The sequence below is a fragment of the Jaculus jaculus genome, chromosome 19 (assembly GCF_020740685.1).
Source record: "Jaculus jaculus isolate mJacJac1 chromosome 19, mJacJac1.mat.Y.cur, whole genome shotgun sequence".
Taxonomy (NCBI): domain Eukaryota; kingdom Metazoa; phylum Chordata; class Mammalia; order Rodentia; family Dipodidae; genus Jaculus; species Jaculus jaculus.
This window is the reverse complement of record NC_059120.1, coordinates 60,140,312-60,156,214: the sequence shown is the minus strand read 5'-3', so window position 1 is coordinate 60,156,214 and position 15,903 is coordinate 60,140,312. Positions and strand designations below refer to the sequence as shown.

Here is a 15,903-nt window from a genome sequence, read left to right as displayed (position 1 = left end):
CTGTGATGGAGCTTGAAGCAGGGTTAGTGCTGAGCGTGGCCAGAGAAGCTGAGCTAGCGCCTAACCTCTGCAGGATGCCAGCCCAGGCAGCGATGAGGCCCCACAGCTCCCTCCCTGCACCCTGGCTCTTCACTGCCTGGGAAAGACATGGAGAGTCAGGCTGGGCTTTCTGTTCAGTCTTGATCGGGCTGCAGAATCAGAACCGCTGCCACCTGGTCTGCTAACTCGGTGGGTTTCTTCCTTCAGGTCAGGATTAGATGACTCGGAAGTGTGCCACAGTGAGCCAGAGCCCAAGGAGCTGCCTGCAGGTAAGGGTCTTGTGGGAGCCCATCCTAGTCCACTGTTGGTAGGGATGGATCGGCTGGGGACATAGGTGGATGGTCGGAAGTGAGAGGTTTCGATTAAAATGGGAAGCAGTGAAGCAGGGGCATGGGAGTTTGAGAGAAGAAAGTGACAACTGGAGGCCATGTACACCGCCCACTGACTGCCCGGGCCACAGGGCGAGCAGTAGAGGGTGAAAGAGGCGCTTAGTTGGTATGAAGGGTCCTGCTTTCTTCAGCCCAAGCCACTGCCACAGGGGAAGATGGACACAGAGGCAGGAAGCGCTGGGCTGTATGCAGAGTTCAAAGAGTTTAAGATAGAATTATTGGGATGGGGTGGAAGGGGACAGTTTTCATATATTTCTCATTGAGAATTTTTGTGTGAAATAACATAGGATCTTGGGTTTGGAGAGAAATCTTGGGCTTCCTGGCCATGTCACTGCTTTGTTTCCTTCCATTTAGAAAGCTTTCCCAGCCTGGAGGGATGGCTTAGCAGTTAAGGCATTTGCCTGCAAAGCCAGAGGACCCAGGTTCCATTCCCCAGGATCCACTTTAGCCAGATGCACAAGGGGGCGCACGCATCTGGAGTTAGTTTACAGTGGCTGGAGGCCCTGGCATGCCCATTTCCCCCCCTCCCCCTCCCTCCCTCTTTTTCTGTCAAATAAACAAATAGAAAGCTTTCCCTCTAACTCACACACCTCCCTCCCAGCTTCATTCCAGTGGCGCTTGCTTTATTTCTTCGTGTGTAATAAGTACAGCCTTCAACATGATGCATGATTGTCCTTTTCTTACAAGAGGGCTGGGGGAAGGGGCAGCTCGGATCTGGGTTCACTCTCCAGAACCATCTCCTAAAAAGAACAGCGGTGCTTTCCTTGATGCTGCAGTGAATGTCACCAGCACTTCTGATGCCCTGGCCTTGCTGTCTTGTCTTCTTTCCCATAATGCCTCCTTCTGCAGCAAGTGGTATGACTTCCTTATTTATTTTTATGTTTCTGTCCCTCCACTGAGACTTTAAGGTCCTCCGTCCTTGGCAGGGATCTTTGTTTAGTGACGTATGCCAAGAGCCTGGGACAGTGGCCACCACAGGAGGTGCTCCATGGCTTTCCATCCAGCCTCTGCGTCCACAGCTGGACATGGCTCACCCCATATGTGCCCTCTGCTTTGACCTGACTTCATACTTTCCCTCTTTGAAAGCAGGCACCGGGCCCCAGCAGAGAGCACAGGCGAAGCAGCTGGGACCACAAGAGGAGCTTGAGCAGGAAGACCATGAGGCAGGAGTGGAGCTGGGGCACCTGCCTCGCCCTTCACCATCCCCAGATCGAGACAGCAGGAGCGCCAGGATGAAGGCCCTCGCCCACCTGGCCCTCCCAGACCCTCTGGTTATGGGAGGTCTTGCGGATGCTGCCCTAGAAGATGGTAAGTGCCCTGAAGACAACCATCAGCCCCCGGCTCTCCAGGAGCATGGGCAATGTGAACATCACTTCTACCTGCTCCAGGTTTCTCTTTAGTTGTGCTAAGAGACATGGGTAGAGGCATCAGGTAGCTTGCCAGAGCACCCCAGCACCCCATCCTTTGACTGCAGCAGATTGGACAGGAACAACAATGTCCCTGTCTCCTCTGAGCCTTCCTACCACTGCACTGAGCACATGCCATCTTGCACTGGGAGGGCCAACACACTGTCTCGCCTTCAGTGGAGAACTTGCGGCACTTGATCCAGTGGAGCCTGCAGCCCAGCCACACGGTGGAAGCACCAGCTGCCAGCGAGCCTGAGGACGACCTGACTCCTACTCCTTCTGTCATCAGTATCACCTCTCACCCTTGGGACCCAGGATCCCCTGGGCAAGCTCGCACCGTGGTTGATAGGGATAACACGCAGTTGCTAGGACCAGAGGGAGGCCATCTAGAAAATGAGGGTGTAGCTCTCTGCTCTCTGGCACACCTGCCCCCACGGACCAGGAATTCTGGGATCTGGGAGTCTCCTGAGCTGGATAGGAATCCTGCTGAAGAGGCTTCAAGTACAAGAAGTTATAAAGTCGTAAGAAAAGGTAAGCCCCACGGGAGTGTCCGCTGGGAAGACAAGCTCCACTTGTGCTGGGGTGGAGGCAAGTCTGGCCTGCAGGTACTTTTCCCCCGTCTTTCTCCTAGGTACTGTGTGAGCAGAGACTGGCCAGCTAGGCTCTAGAAAAAGGAGACATAGTGATATGCAAAGGCTGCTGGGTTGGGCAGGCGAGGCTCAAGGCCCTTGTTCACCACTTGATGTCTGTGTGACCTGTGATGAAATACAGCTCATCCTTTACCTTCCTTTTGTAGTATAAAAGGACATTTCTGGCCAGCACAAACCAACTTCCAGTTGTGTGTGTGTGTGTTTTCCAGGCAGGGTCTCACTCTAGCCCAGGCTGACCTGGAATTCACTCTGTAGTCTCAGGCTGGCTTTGAACTCAGTGATCCCACTCCTGTGCTGGGATTAGAGGCGTTGCCACCATGCCTGGCGCTGTCCTTCACTGACTGTCTAGTCCTCAGGGAAAGATGGAGCTCTTCCCTCTAGAAGCCTCAGACTTGGGAAGTCAAGGGCAGATACCTGCAGCCATGTGCTCTAGAGAGAGCAGCTGAGCATGAGGGGCCGGGTCAAAGCTAAAGAGCTGCTTGGAGAGTAAGGGAGGGTCTGGGAGTGAGTGCACAGGGCAGAATAGAGGCGCCCTGAGTTGGGGAGTACTTTGGACAGCTCTGTGACAAGTCTAGCAGACAGCATTTGAGCAGACCAGTGAGGCTGAGGGGAGCTGTCCCGCACCATGCAGAATAAACTGCAGGAAGGAAGGCTAGCCCGACCGTGTAGCCAGAAAGCTGAAGCAAAGCCTGGGCCACTGGAGGCTGGGGCCAGAGGGTTGTCGCAAGGGCTTCCTGTCTGCCCTCCGTGCCGTGCTGTGCTGTGCCCCTCCCATGTCACACACCCCCTCCCCCCACTGTCGGCTGAGGGCTGCTCTGCTGGGCTGCTGGGCACTGACCGCTTCTGCTCTCGTGGTTTGCTGCGGCCCCCTGGGGTGTGACCGTGAATGAACTATGCTCATTAGTTTTCCCTTCTTCCCTCATTCTCCTCCCCCACCACACCTCTTCCTTCGTCCTTGCCTTTGTACTTTCTCTCTCCCTTTCCTTCCCTTCCCTTGTCTCTCACTCTTTCCTCTGCCTGGTGGTGGTGTGTTGGTGCAGCTGAGGTGGCGGGCAGCAAGGTTGTCCCTGCACTACCAGAGAGTGGCCAGTCAGAGCCTGAGCCACCTGAAGTGGAAGGCGGAGCACAGGCTACGGGTAATCAACTTCTCCTTGGAGCCAAAGCCAGGCCAAGCTGGAGTGGGGGTCCCATGGGGCAGAATTGGGCCTTTGCTGTCAGCCCTGCCTGTCACCCACAAATGTCTTGTTTGCACCCTCAGTTGTAGATGAGGTGGGTGGGGAGTGACAGTCGGGCCCAAAGATGGGAAGTAGACCCTGTGCCACTAGGTCTGACCTCTGACCTCCAGCCGTCAGAAGCCACTTGTTGGGAGCTGTTATAGGGTCTTTGCAGTAGCTAAGCAGTCTGTGCCGAGTTCTAGGGTGAGATTAGGAAGTTTGGCCAGGGCCCAGTACCCTTAAACCGAAGTCCTCGGCACCCCTCCCGTGCAGCTGTGGAAGCCGGCTTACGTGGCCTCCCAGGTTCCTTGGAGTACCCCACGATAATGCTGTGGAGCCCCTCACATCCTTCCTCTACCAGCTCTCTCTGCCTTCCTCGAACGTACTGAGGTTTCTAGAGGATGTGGCACGTGGCTGACATTCATGGAAAAGGCTACAGCCTTCCAGAGTGGCCTGAGAGCAGTCCGAGCTTTCGCCTTCCTTCATGAATGGGAGCCACTCTGTCCTCCTGGGTGTAACACCTCCACCCTGCCTCTTCTCCCTTCCTCCAAGAAGCGTCTCCCCCTGGCAGGTGGCCACCCCCAGAAAAACTGCCATTTAGAAAGAGAAGGGCTTCTAGGCACGTGGTAGGTGGCTTTGGCCAGACACGCCAGGTTGTCTGCAGAAGCTTCCCCGACCTGTTCTGTGGGCCACCGAGGGAGTGGGAGAGTGACTTGGATGAATCTGCCTGCTTCCTAATCGCTGTCTCTTGCCATGGGGACAGGGAACTGTTTTTATGTCAGCATGCCAGCAGGACCTATGGACTCCAGCATGGAGCCTGCAGGGACCCCCACGAGCACCTCCCAGCAGGACAGCCTCCCTGGTTGGCAGGCAGAGCTTCGGCCCCAGCAAGAAGGCAGGGTAGACAGAAGAGGCCCCCTGTGCGCCCCCTCCAGGCTGGCCCTCAGTGACGTGGACAGGATCTTCCGTACCATCGAGCAGCTCACCCTCAAGCTCAACAGGCTCAAGGTCAGGAGCACAGTCTCCGGGGCGGTCGAGGGAGGTGTCTTCACTGGAGCCCTAGATCTTCCCTGCCTGAACCTGCCCAACCATGCCCTGAGATCACAGCTCCTTCCCAGTGCCCAGCACAGATTCCTTCACTCTGGGCCTTAAGACTAGAAGGACTTGGGGCTGGAGAGATGGCTTAGAAGTTAAAGGGGCTTGCTTGCAAAGCCTGATGACCCCAAGGTTCTGTTCTTCAGTACCTACATAAAGTCAGATGCACAAAGTGGCGTATGCACCTAGGGTTCTGTTTGCAGTGGTGAGAGACCTTGATGTGCCCATACTTTCTCTCTCCCTTCCACCTCTCTGCCTCTCCTACTTTCTTTCTGTTTGCAGATACATAAAAATAAAAGGATAGAAGGACTCTAAGCATTCACAAGACATGGGTTCAGTCCCTAGCACTGCAGGCGGGGGGGGGGGGGGAATTTGAAGGACTAGAGTAGACATTCCCCCTACAACTCTTCCAGGACATGGAGCTGGCCCACAAAGAGCTGCTCAGGTCCCTCGGAGGAGAGTCATCTGGTGGCACCACACCGGTGGGCAGTGTCCACACGGAGGCAGCCAGATGGACAGACCACTCCCTGACACCTCCAGCCAAGGAAGCTCTGACCTCTGACTCCCAAAACAGCCTTGAACAGGGGTTTGGTCCTGAGGAAGGTGAGTGAAGCCAATTCCTCCTTTTGCCTCCACAAAGAGTGCCACCGAGGAAACGTGACCCATCAGTCAGGGAGAGGAGGCCGCCCAGAGGTCTCTCTCACCTTGAGTTACTAGCGCATTTCCTGCACTTCAGAAAGAGACATTTGTAGAGAAGCTGTACAGAGGCTCCCCTCAGTGAGAACTCACATGGAACTCACTTTTTCCTCAGACCATGGAGATAGCGCACCAGAGAACCAGGTTCCACCTTGACCTGTGGGTACTCAGTGCCTCAGACCTGGGTTAGGTAGGTCAGGGCCTGACTCGAAGTTGAAGCATATACCTGTCTTGGGGCACTTCAGAGAGAAGTGGGCTTCATGGATCTGTCAAGTCTCTGCAGGAAAATGGGGTTTCTAAAGGAGAAAGCTGTCACAAATGGATGGTGCTGAAAGGGGACCCCAGGGACTTTCTAGACCAAATGCAAGGGAGGTCACTTCAAGCATGGCCAGCTCCCCACCCTCACCCCCACCCCCATCTTCCCACAGGCTCTGAAGGCCCTCTGGAGTCCAGTGCCACAGACACATTTACTTCATCAGGATCATAGTCATCCAGACCACCAGTCTGTCTCCTCTCCACAGGGATGGCCTGAGCCTGAGCAGGGTGCTGCGAGACCAAAGCTCACCTTACACGATGCTGCCGTGGCCTGGGGACACCTAAATGTCACCTGGTCAGCGCAGATTGGACAGTCCAGTGCTGTCCCGTTTCTCTCTCCCTGTGGGCCAGCCTCTGCGGCCTCAGCTTCCTAAGTATGCTGCCACATCAGAAGGCCCCACAGTGCCTGCCCCTGGCCCGCGTAGCTCCATAGTACCAGTGTGCAGTGTCCGGTGTGGGCAGCGCCCTCAGGCATGCAGGTAGAGGGAGGAGGCTTCTGTGTATGTAGGATCCATCCCTCCCTCCTCCTTTGGTTTCTTGTACCTATGTGTGTCTTTGCTGTTGTAAATAAGGTGGCCTTTTGTGTTTTCATCCCGGGAGTGCTTGGGCAGTAACAAAGGCCTGCTGAGGAATGAGAGCTCCACACCATCCCCTGATCAGCAGCTCAACTCCAAGGCCCAGAATCCTGTCCCGTAGGTGGGGAGGTTCCCACCGCCAGCCCACAGAGCCCCAGGACGCTCCTCTACCTGGGCCTGCAGGGAGTTCTGCCCCCACCTTGCACCCTTTCCCCATGTACCCATAGAAACCAGTGAGCCAGTGTAGCAGGTACGGAGCTGGAAACAGACCCTAGCAGGTGGACGGGTAGGGGTTGAGAGTGCTGGGTCCCTGAGTTAAGCCAGGGCCTTCCCAGGGGCCACCACACGTCCTCTCTCCACTCCCCACTGATGAACATACACACTGTGCTAGATGTATATATATATAAATATATATACATACTTATATATAAATATATATAATATATAAAATATAGATATGGAAATGACTGTTTCGCTGTTGAGATAATGTATACTCTTATTTTCTTCCTTTCATGTTAAGATTTTTTAAAGAAAAGTTGAATACTCTTCAGTTGTGGTTGTGTCTGTTGTTGTGAGACTGCTGGATGCCAAACAGCAGAGCTGTTGCCTGTGGGACTGGTTGGAGAGGCCGTGCCCGCCCAGCCAGGCTTCAGGTAGTGTCACACTGGGCAGAGGCCGAGCAGGTGATCCAGTCAGGTAGAAATGCAGACCCTGAGCTCACTCCACGCACAAGAGAGCAAGACCCTCAAAGGGGAGGGTCACCTCTGACCTGGCCAGCTCCTCACTGACCTCACTTCTCCTGCCCACAGACACGGGCACCTCACCACCACTGTGGCCGGCACTGGTGGAAAGCATGAGGATGAGTACCGGGCTCTAGAAGGCCCCGGGAGCCTAAAGGGACTGCTGGGGACGAACCCCAGTGCGTGTCCTCAGGGCTGGGAACGGTCCCGGAGACGTTGCTGTGCTGGTGCAGTGGCGGCTTGGGGCCCTGAGCCCAGGAGAGGCAGTGCTCTGGCAAGCAGAGGCAGAGGCGAGGGAGGTGCCAGCCCGTCTCGGCAGAAGGCCCCCGGAAGCCAGGCCCCGTGCTCTCAGCCCTGTCTGTCACCTGAGTGGGGGCAGCACCGAAAGGCAGACTCGGTGTCCCCAGTTTCAGGTTGCTGACCACCATGTTTAATGCTGCAGATGTGAATACAGCACCCTATCCAGGGGGCCTGCGTCCTTTAAAAGCAGAACCCTGAGCCCCTCCAACCCAGGTAAACGTGGCTAGAGCTAAGCAGCAGGTGTGCTGGGGGTGGGCCTGGCCTCAGCTCTGCCCGTGTCAGGACTTCATCCCCCCTTCCACGGTTGTGCCAGTCCATCCCTGCCTGCCACTCCCGGGCCCTTCAAGCCGCGTGCACGCACTAGCCGGCGGTGCGACTGTTGGGGTACAGTGGGGCTCACTGGGGGACGGCACTAGCTCAGAGGGCCAAGCGGGGGCCCTGGCTCTGTTGCTTGTCAGGGGCTGAGGTTGCCCCCCAACAGAGCCATGAAGTGACTCAGATGGCATCACTCTGCCATCTCTGGCCATTTAACATGAACAGACTCAAGTCCAAGTGTTCTAAGTAATTCTGGAACAGTTTTCAAAAATACAGCTACAGTCTGTGAATTGTGCCGAGAGCTCCTCAGTGAGGTGAGCCGGCGCGGGGACAGAGGGCTGGGGGGGGGGGCTAAGTAGGGAAGGCGGCAGCCTCCTCCTCCCGGAACTTGGACTTGACAGGGTCCCTCGGCAGCATCAGCTCTTGGATCATGGTGTGCGTTGGACACTGTGGGTCAAAGCAGTTTTTCTGAAAGGGAAAAAAACAAAAGCTAACCGCTAATGGGAATAAAGATCAGTCTTTAGGAGAAAATGCTCCTGGGCAAAGTGGATGAGGAGCTGGTGGAAGCAGGAAAGGCGGGGCCGCTGGCCGCACTGAAAGTGCTGGCCACGTTGTCCAGCGGGATGGTGGGAATGACAGGCCTTCCTTGCACAAGGGACTCAGCAGCTGCCTGCAGCAGCAGCCACAGGGCTGGGGACTCACCGCCAGGGACAGCCATAACAGCCCCGAGGGGCCCTTGGACAAAGTCTTGGTCTTCGAAAGCTGCACCTGGAACTGCACTGCTGTAAGGAAGCCCTCCAGGCCCACCTCGGTGATTTCATTTCCTGAGGGAGGTGCGGTGCAGGTTACAGCCTCCAACACCACACCCTGGCTCCCGCAGCACCCCAAGCCCCATCTCAAGGCAGCATCTGGGGTTGCCTTTCCCTGATTGGCCCTCTCCCTCACTCTCCACTCTTCTTTCTCACTTCCCTTCACCTTTTTGCTGCCCCCCACCACCACTGAGCTATCTTACCCATCAAGTGATCTCCTGGACCTCCCTCCCTGACCCAGTACTTCTCCTCACCCCTGACCCCATGGACCTGATGTGAGGCTCAACTACTGGGACAACCAGATGTGCCCCATGAGGCTGGGGTGGGCACCTCTTTGTAGGATGGAGCCCAGGCAGCCTTGTGGCGAGGGCAAGGGAGATTGGCAAACATACGGAGGAGGTTGAGGTACAAGAGGACTTTGTTCCCAGGCATGAAAACCTTCCCATCTCGGTGCTCCACGGGCTCCAGGAGAGGGTTGACTGTCTCCATCGCTTCGACAACCAGCTGCTAAGTCAGATACTAATTGCAGCACAGGAGAAGGGGAGCTGGCCAACAGGCCATCCATCCATCCATTTATTCATTCAGCATACAAGTTTTGAGTGCTGCCTGTAGCTTAGGCTCTTAGGTGCTGGGGACACAGTAAATCAAGCCCACGTGCTGAAGAAGTTCCTCGGGGTGGGGAAAAGCAAGCAGGACTGGTCAGCTCAGTGCAGACTGCCGTGGGAGTGCAGGGCACACACCTAGTCCAGGCTGAGGGTCAGGTTGCTCCTGAAGAGATGGCCTGGGAGCTGAAGTGTGAAGGTGTTTGGAAACTCTCAGATAACAGGAGAGCAAAAAAGAACTTTGCAGGCACAAGGGCCCAGGAGCTTGGAGCCAGCATGAGTCCAGCTCTACTAAGGAGCCCTCCCTTGCTCCTGGAGCAATGAGACAGCAGGCCCCGGGTATGATGGAAAACTGCCCGAGACTGGCAAAGTGCAAGGTGAGAATAAAAGGACCTGTCCTTCCCTACACCTGACTTCTCTTCTGTCAGAGCTTGTGGTGGGTGCCAGTGAAGGCTCCTAAAAGGGAGCGAGGACCGTATGAAGGGACTGGGGAGAGCTGGGGGTGAGGACTGAAGCCAGGACAGGCTGTCAGGAGGGAGGAGCAGCACAGGTCTGGAGAGGCCTGTGCCTTGACTGGAAAGGTTGTCCTGGAGAGCCCGGGAGGGGTGGAAGGGAGCTGTGTTTGTTCCCTGTGGCTTTAGGAGACACAGCCCCAGTTAGGCAGTAGATCAAAGAAGGGCCTACTCCCACATAAGAAAAGGCCAAGGGGCCTCCCTCGCAAGTGGAGCGCCCACATCATCCCCAAGTGAAAGCAGGCCACGGGGGCTCCCATGTTGGCTGGAGTGGCTGTTTCTAGGGCTGGCCTTGGCTGAGGAGCCCCCCCACACCTGTACCGCTCACCTCGGACTCCAGAAGGGTGCTGCGTTTTTCTTTGCTTCCCGTCTTCGTCCCTTTTCCCTTGTTTATCTTCTGCTCCGGGATGTTCACCTCTGGGCCGGAAGAGAAGCCAGAGTGCACAGGGCATTCCCTCAAAGGGCCCAGACTCCCCTGGGGAGTGTTAGTGAGGCCGAGGTTCCCTGAACACGGTTTGGAGAGGAGCCAAGCAGCCGCACGGGGCCCTTGGCCAGGTGGTTGGGCTCCTTTTCTGAAGACAGGACCGTGGAGGGCTCTCCCCAAAGATGAATTGTGGCAGGGCTCGGGTTACAGTGTGTGAGCCAGGTGGTAGTTTCCCCATCATCTCACGGTGAGAAACAAAGCCCAGGGAGAGACATGGGCGAGCTCCCAGGCACACAGGCGTCCTGCACCCTGGCTGACATCCTTCCTCCACGCGGGAAGTTCCCGAGACACGCGGCTGGCACTTACTCCCCTTGCTTGACTTCGCTATGTCTTCTTTCTTAGGGGTTCCTTGTATGGGTGACTGACTAGACCCTGACTTCTCCTCCTTCTTGACCACTTCCTGTGCAGGGCAGGAGGAAAGAGATGGAAATCTTACCTCCCAAGGGAAGGGTGTGCAAAGACCCTGGGCTCAGGGCACCTTGCAAAGGCCATGTGGCCCCCTTCCTCCCATGCCATGCACTTAGGAAAGCGCCTCCTCTGTCCATCCAGGGCCGTCCTGCCAGGCTCCCTTTCCTCCAGGCGCACCTACCGCTGACTTCTCCTTCTTCTTCCCTGGGCTCTTGGGCGTTTTCGTTGGCTGCACCTTTTCCTGCTTATCCACCGCCAAAGAACTACTGATCCCCACAAGCTGAGACTTTTCACGATCCATTTTAGAGTCCCCATGTCGAGAAGAGGAGGGCTGTGCTCAGAAATAGATGGGAGGGGGAGGGGAGCAGATAGCGTCGTCCTTCAATGGGTGGCAGGGGCCGACATCGCCCACCACCAATCTCTTTCCCTTACCTACCTAAACGCTAAAGCAGCTGATGTGAGCACAAGAAGCTGTTGGCCAGAGAGAGCCCAATGTGGACGAGTATGAGCTGGAGGCTCACACTTAAGGGGCAAAAGCGGCTCACTTTATTTTGTTGTACTGGCAGTCAAACCCAGGGCCTTGTACACAGTAGGCAAGCACTCTACCAACCCGTGTGTGTGTGTGTGTGTGTGTGTGTGTGTGTGTGTGTGTGTTTTAAGACCCAGGATCTCCATATAGATTGTCCTGCTCCTGTATGATGGTATTTACACGCACAGCCATGGTGCCCAGCCAGCAGGTTTGATTGATCTAAGTGCTCAACGTGAATCACTACCTCATTTAAACCTCAATTCAATGAGGAGAGGAACAACGCCCACTTTTAGTTGAGAAAATTGAGGCACAAAGATAGGTCACACGCGCAGGGCCACAAAGTACACTACGCATGGGCCCAGTGCGCCCACCGCGTGGCTCTGCGGTCAGAGCTCCGACCGCGAGGCTCGGCCACCGCAGGACTGGCACAAAGGAGGGGGGGGTCTGTCCAGCAGGGGCGGAAGTGCGGGGAGGCTCCCGGAAGCGGGCGCCGGGGCGGGCCGCTCACCGAGCGCTCCTGCGTGCCCTTCTCCAGCAGCAGGCGCCGGCGCTCCACCACCTCCGCGGGCTTCAGCTCGAAGGGACGCAGGACCTGCGGCGGCGGGCGGAGGGAGCCGCGTGGGGACCCGCCCGCGCCCCGCCACCCCGCGCCCGCCGCCCCGCGCTCCGCGCCCGCCGCCCCGCGCCCACCTCCGCCAGCCTCAGCGCGCCCTCGTCCCGGATGCAGTTGTGGGCCAGGGACAGCCAGAGCAGCGAGCGGTTCAGCCGCAGGCCCTGCGGGTCAGGCTCCGGTGAGGGGCGGCGGGCGCGGGGAGCCGAGCCCGCCGTCCACCCGCACGCGCACGCGCACGCACGTCCGCGATGAAGCCCGCGCCCTTGTCCCCGATGTGGTTGAAGGCGAGGTTCAGCGACACCAGGTTCCGGTTGCAGCTATGCAGCGTGGACAGCGCCTGGCCCAGGAGCTGCGCCCCGCGGTCGTCGATGTCGTTGTTCCGCAGGGACAAGTGCGTGATCCTGGGGCGGCGGGAGGACGACCGGGTGCGCCTGGGCCACCGCCACCGGGGGCCGGGGTAGGGAACCCGCTGGCTGAGGTGGGGCCAGCCAGGGCTGGGCCTGCAGGTGACTTGGGGCGGGGAGCGAGGGCGGGCGGGGAGGCTCACGTGCTGTCCAGCCCCATGAGCTTGTGATAGGACTGTTCCCGTAGTGGGTTCCCCTCCAAGGACAACTTCCTGAGGGTGAGACGTGAGGACCCGAGGTGACTCGGAGACCGGGTTGGGGGGGAGGGTGGGCAGAGTCCGAAGGATGGCATGTGCGCGCGCGTGCGTGCGTGGTGCTCCCTCTCCCTCCCCAGGTTGGACCGTCCCCGGTCCTCCGTCCTCGCTCCCTGGACCCCCGTTAGGAAAGGTGTCGGGTCAGCCCCTGCATTGGAGCCCGGGAACCCAGGCCATGGTCCCCGAGGAGAGAGGGGGAGAGAGGGTGGTGCCAGGACCGACGGGGGCTCGGGAGATGCCGGGGTGGGCTGGAGCCGGGTGCCCGGGCCGAACCCATCTCGAGTCCTGGGCCCAAAATGCCCCCATCCCAAGCGCCCAGGGGCTGAGCTCTGCTGACCTGAGTGTGGATGAACACTGAGACAAGAGGGCGACAAAGGTGGCCAGGGTCTTATCCGTCAGCCCCACCTTCCACAGGCTGGTGTCGGAAGCACAGAGATGAAACAGCTGGGGGTCACTTCCTCCCGCCGCGACCCCCTCCCCGCCTCTTCTGTCCTCTGCTGCCCCTCACTTGATGGCCTGCAGCTGGCTGAGGGAGGGCAGACACTTGGAGAAGACGGTCAGCATCCTGTCGTCCACCTTCCAGCCTGGAGGGGAGGGGAGACGGGAGCAAACGCTCAGACCCGAGGCGGGGGGGGGGGGGGCGCCCCAAGACTGGGTGGGGGTGGGGAGCGGCTCACCGCGGATGTGAATCTCCTTCACTAACTTGTTGTCGTCCTGCTCCAGCTCCACCTGGATGGTGGGCCGGAAGAACGCGTATTTGCTGTCCAGGCCGTTGATGCTGTTGGACCCTGACAGCCGCCGCTCCTCTGCAAGGCGGGGTGCGGGCAGGCCAGGGTGGTACGGAGGCTGAGCGGAGCCTCTCCCGGGCGCGCCCCGGGCCGGGTGGACTGCGGCACTCACCTTGGGAGGACTTTTCTGTCGTGGAGGTCGACGGGGTGGTCTGGTGGGGACGAGGCCGGGTGACAACTTTGGGGAAGTCCGTGTAGCCCGAGCGCGTGCAGAGCTCGGCGAAGTCCGTCTCCAGGACCCCGCAACACTGGTACTCCTCTGCAGGGCAGTGGGGTGAGCGCGGGGCCCCAGCCGCCCGGGCGGGTTCACAGAAAGGGGACTGAACCTGGACCCTGCCCACAGCCTCTGCCCTGGCAGGGACTGCTGGAGTCACTCCGAGAAAAAGCCCTCTCCTGCAGGACAGCCAGCACCCCTAACAAGCACTGGTGGGTGGGTGTGGGTGGCATTTGCTAGTGTTCCACCTGTTCTAAAGTCCTTTTTAAAACTATTTATGAGCTGGGCGTGGAGGCGCAAGCCTTTAATCCCAGCACTCTGGAGGCAGAGGTAAGAGGATTGCCATGAGTTCGAGACCACCCTGAGACTACATAGTGCATTCCAGGTCAGCCGGTACACATATATATGTGTATATACATACATACATACACACGCATACACACAATTGGCAGGCAGAGACAGAGAGAGGAAATGGGTGTGCCAGAGCCTCTTGCCACTCTGCAAATGAACTCCAGTTGCAAGCACCACTTACTGCATCTGGCTTTATGTGGGTACTGGGGAATCGAACTCTGGGCCATCAGGCTTTGCAAGCAAGGGCCTTTAACCACGGAGCCATCTCTCCAGCCCTGTTCTACTCTTTAATTCAGCGATGCCCACCTGAGGGGTCGCCCCATCCCAAGAAACCCCTGCCCTTTTCAGTCCCCCCCCCAACAGGGGCCAATGAAGTGGGGAATCTCTGCATGCACTGCCTGCCCGTGGTACCAGTTCAGCCATCAGTGGAAACCCAGGGGCAGACCGGAAACAATCACCCAATTTACCAAATACCTCAGGGGGGCGTGGGGGAGGCTTACTGACCCCTGGTACAGCTGGCTCCTGCACAGCTCTCAGGCTGCCCCCTATGCTAAGTCCACCCCCCCCCCCGCGCCCACCCTATCCCTCTTGTAGAGCTCCTCGGACTTCTAACATCCTTACCAACCACCTGGAGAAGCTTCCCGGGCCTCTGGGCCACTCGGCCAGGCTCAGCTTTACCCTCTACTGGACAGGGCAGCTAGGAAAGGAGCTTGCTCCTCGCCCCCTCCCCATCCAGGCTCCTTCCTCACCAATGGCCCTCAGTGGACCTCCTCTAACCCTCCGCACTTCCTACATCAGCCGTCTTCACCTGTTGTGAGCACACATCCGCCTCTGCCTAACCTGAAAGGGCCACTGTGACCGACATTACCATTTCCAGGGGCCCTATGGATTTACTGACATTCTCTGCCTCCTAACAGCTTGCTGCGCATCACCGCCCCCCACCCCCAGCAAAGTTCCAAGCCCCTCTTCTCTATCAACACTGTGCCCTAGGGGATCCCACTCCCAGGCTTCAACACGTCCAAGCGAACAGCGTCACGGAGCACCTCACCTTTCATTCCGGCAGAGCCTCGCCGCCAGTGCTCTCCCCTCCACGCCCAGCTTTCCCACCACCTCCCAGCCATCGCCCTGGCCTCCACCTCCTCACTTCCACCTCCCAGGGGCCTAACCTACCTACCCACCCTTATTGCCCTATGCCAGTGACCACAGTTCCTGGACTGGGCTGTTGGACGGGTCCTGCGGTCATTCTCCCCACTCCCGTCAGGCACAGCTGCAACCGGGCCTCCCTTCCTTCCTTCCTCCCGACAAAGTCTCCGTAGCCTCAAACTCACCGTCCTCCTGCCTCAGCACCCCAAGTCGTGGGATCACAGGTGTGTGCCTACCACGTGCCCAGTGCATTCAACCTCATCTTGCTGTCCCTCGTGGAAGATGCTTTTGTTCAGCTCTGCATAACCTGCCTGCCCCCAGCCACCAGCACTGACAGGGACGTGGCACGTTGGCAAGGGGGGACCGTCAGAGCCTCTATCCAGGCTGCTGTACCCCACTCCAGGCACAGCCCCTGGCTCTGTCTGATGGCAGAGCTCCAGAAGGCTTTGTACAAATCCCCCTTTGTGCTTGGTTGGTCACTTGTGACAACAGAGCCACCAGCTGTACTTGGGAGTTTCATGGTTTTTTTGTTTGTTTTTGTTTTTCTTCCCCCAGTGTGTAAACCCCGAGAAGGCAGACCCGCATCCACCAGGTTCTCCGCATTAGCCATAGCCACAGGGCAGACGCTCCAAAGGCCTTTGAGTAAATGAGCAGCTAGGAGGCTCTGCTCAAGACCTCCCCGGCAGCCCCCTCCCACCACGACGGCCCCCAGGGGCCCCCCCTCCCGCCTTTGTCCCACACTTCGGGTTCTAAGTGTCGCCATCCCCAGACAAGGCGGCCTCTTTAGATTAAACCCAGCTATCAAGCCGGACCTGCGGCGGGGAGGGGGAGGGAATGGCCAGCGGCCACGGTACCGGTACCGGGGTTTCTGAGCTCGTCCTCGCCCAGCGGCGGCAGGGCGGTCGCGGGCTTGTCCTTAGCCCCGCGGTCCCCCTTCTTGGTCACCGATCCAGATAACTTCTGGGCCCCAGGTCGCGGGGCCCTGGGCGATGCGCCGGGGGCACTAGGCTCGCTTGACATGCTGGTGGCCGTGAGACCCTAGGTCGGGGCCCACCACG

The 15,903-nt window shown here is 58.2% G+C and overlaps 2 protein-coding genes and 1 long non-coding RNA gene across 22 annotated transcripts in view; 2 read left to right on the top strand and 1 right to left on the bottom strand.

Annotated features, from left to right (window-relative positions):
- Arhgef11 (Rho guanine nucleotide exchange factor 11) overlaps positions 1-6,883 on the top strand; it is a 125,821-nt gene extending 118,938 nt beyond the window's left edge. For 11 of the 17 annotated variants that reach the window (XM_045138047.1, XM_045138046.1, XM_045138043.1 and 8 more), the window contains 7 exons: positions 247-308; positions 1,515-1,736; positions 2,012-2,365; positions 3,525-3,620; positions 4,462-4,706; positions 5,207-5,396; positions 5,918-6,883. In XM_045138047.1, coding sequence (XP_044993982.1) covers positions 247-308; positions 1,515-1,736; positions 2,012-2,365; positions 3,525-3,620; positions 4,462-4,706; positions 5,207-5,396; positions 5,918-5,976 — 1,228 coding nt within the window. In that variant the 3' untranslated portion in view covers positions 5,977-6,883. The remainder of the gene's footprint in view (positions 1-246; positions 309-1,514; positions 1,737-2,011; positions 2,366-3,524; positions 3,621-4,461; positions 4,707-5,206; positions 5,397-5,917) is intronic. The other 6 variants (XM_045138053.1, XM_045138042.1, XM_045138055.1 and 3 more) reach the window with 2 other exon arrangements.
- Positions 6,884-7,758: 875 nt separating this feature from the next.
- Positions 7,759-15,865, bottom strand: Lrrc71 (leucine rich repeat containing 71). 4 transcript variants are annotated; one of them, XM_004667116.2, is made up of 15 exons: positions 15,706-15,865; positions 13,250-13,396; positions 13,027-13,155; positions 12,858-12,933; positions 12,687-12,764; positions 12,239-12,307; positions 11,933-12,092; positions 11,769-11,852; positions 11,587-11,670; positions 10,731-10,880; positions 10,448-10,541; positions 9,986-10,074; positions 8,936-9,047; positions 8,437-8,558; positions 7,759-8,202 (listed from the first exon to the last, which is right to left on the bottom strand). In XM_004667116.2, the coding sequence occupies exons 1-15, from the start codon at positions 15,863-15,865 to the stop codon at positions 8,086-8,088; spliced, it is 1,671 nt and encodes a 556-aa protein (XP_004667173.2). In that variant the 3' UTR covers positions 7,759-8,085. The 4 variants fall into 4 exon arrangements, with proteins under 4 accessions (XP_004667173.2, XP_044994043.1, XP_044994044.1 ...); XM_045138108.1 differs by having other exon boundaries at positions 8,062-8,202; positions 8,437-8,502; XM_045138109.1 differs by lacking the exon at positions 8,437-8,558 and having other exon boundaries at positions 8,079-8,202.
- On the top strand, positions 13,863-15,358 carry LOC123456001. The gene is made up of 2 exons (XR_006634266.1): positions 13,863-14,515; positions 14,620-15,358. It is a non-coding gene; the product is annotated as an uncharacterized LOC123456001 (long non-coding RNA).
- Positions 15,866-15,903: the final 38 nt, after the last annotated feature.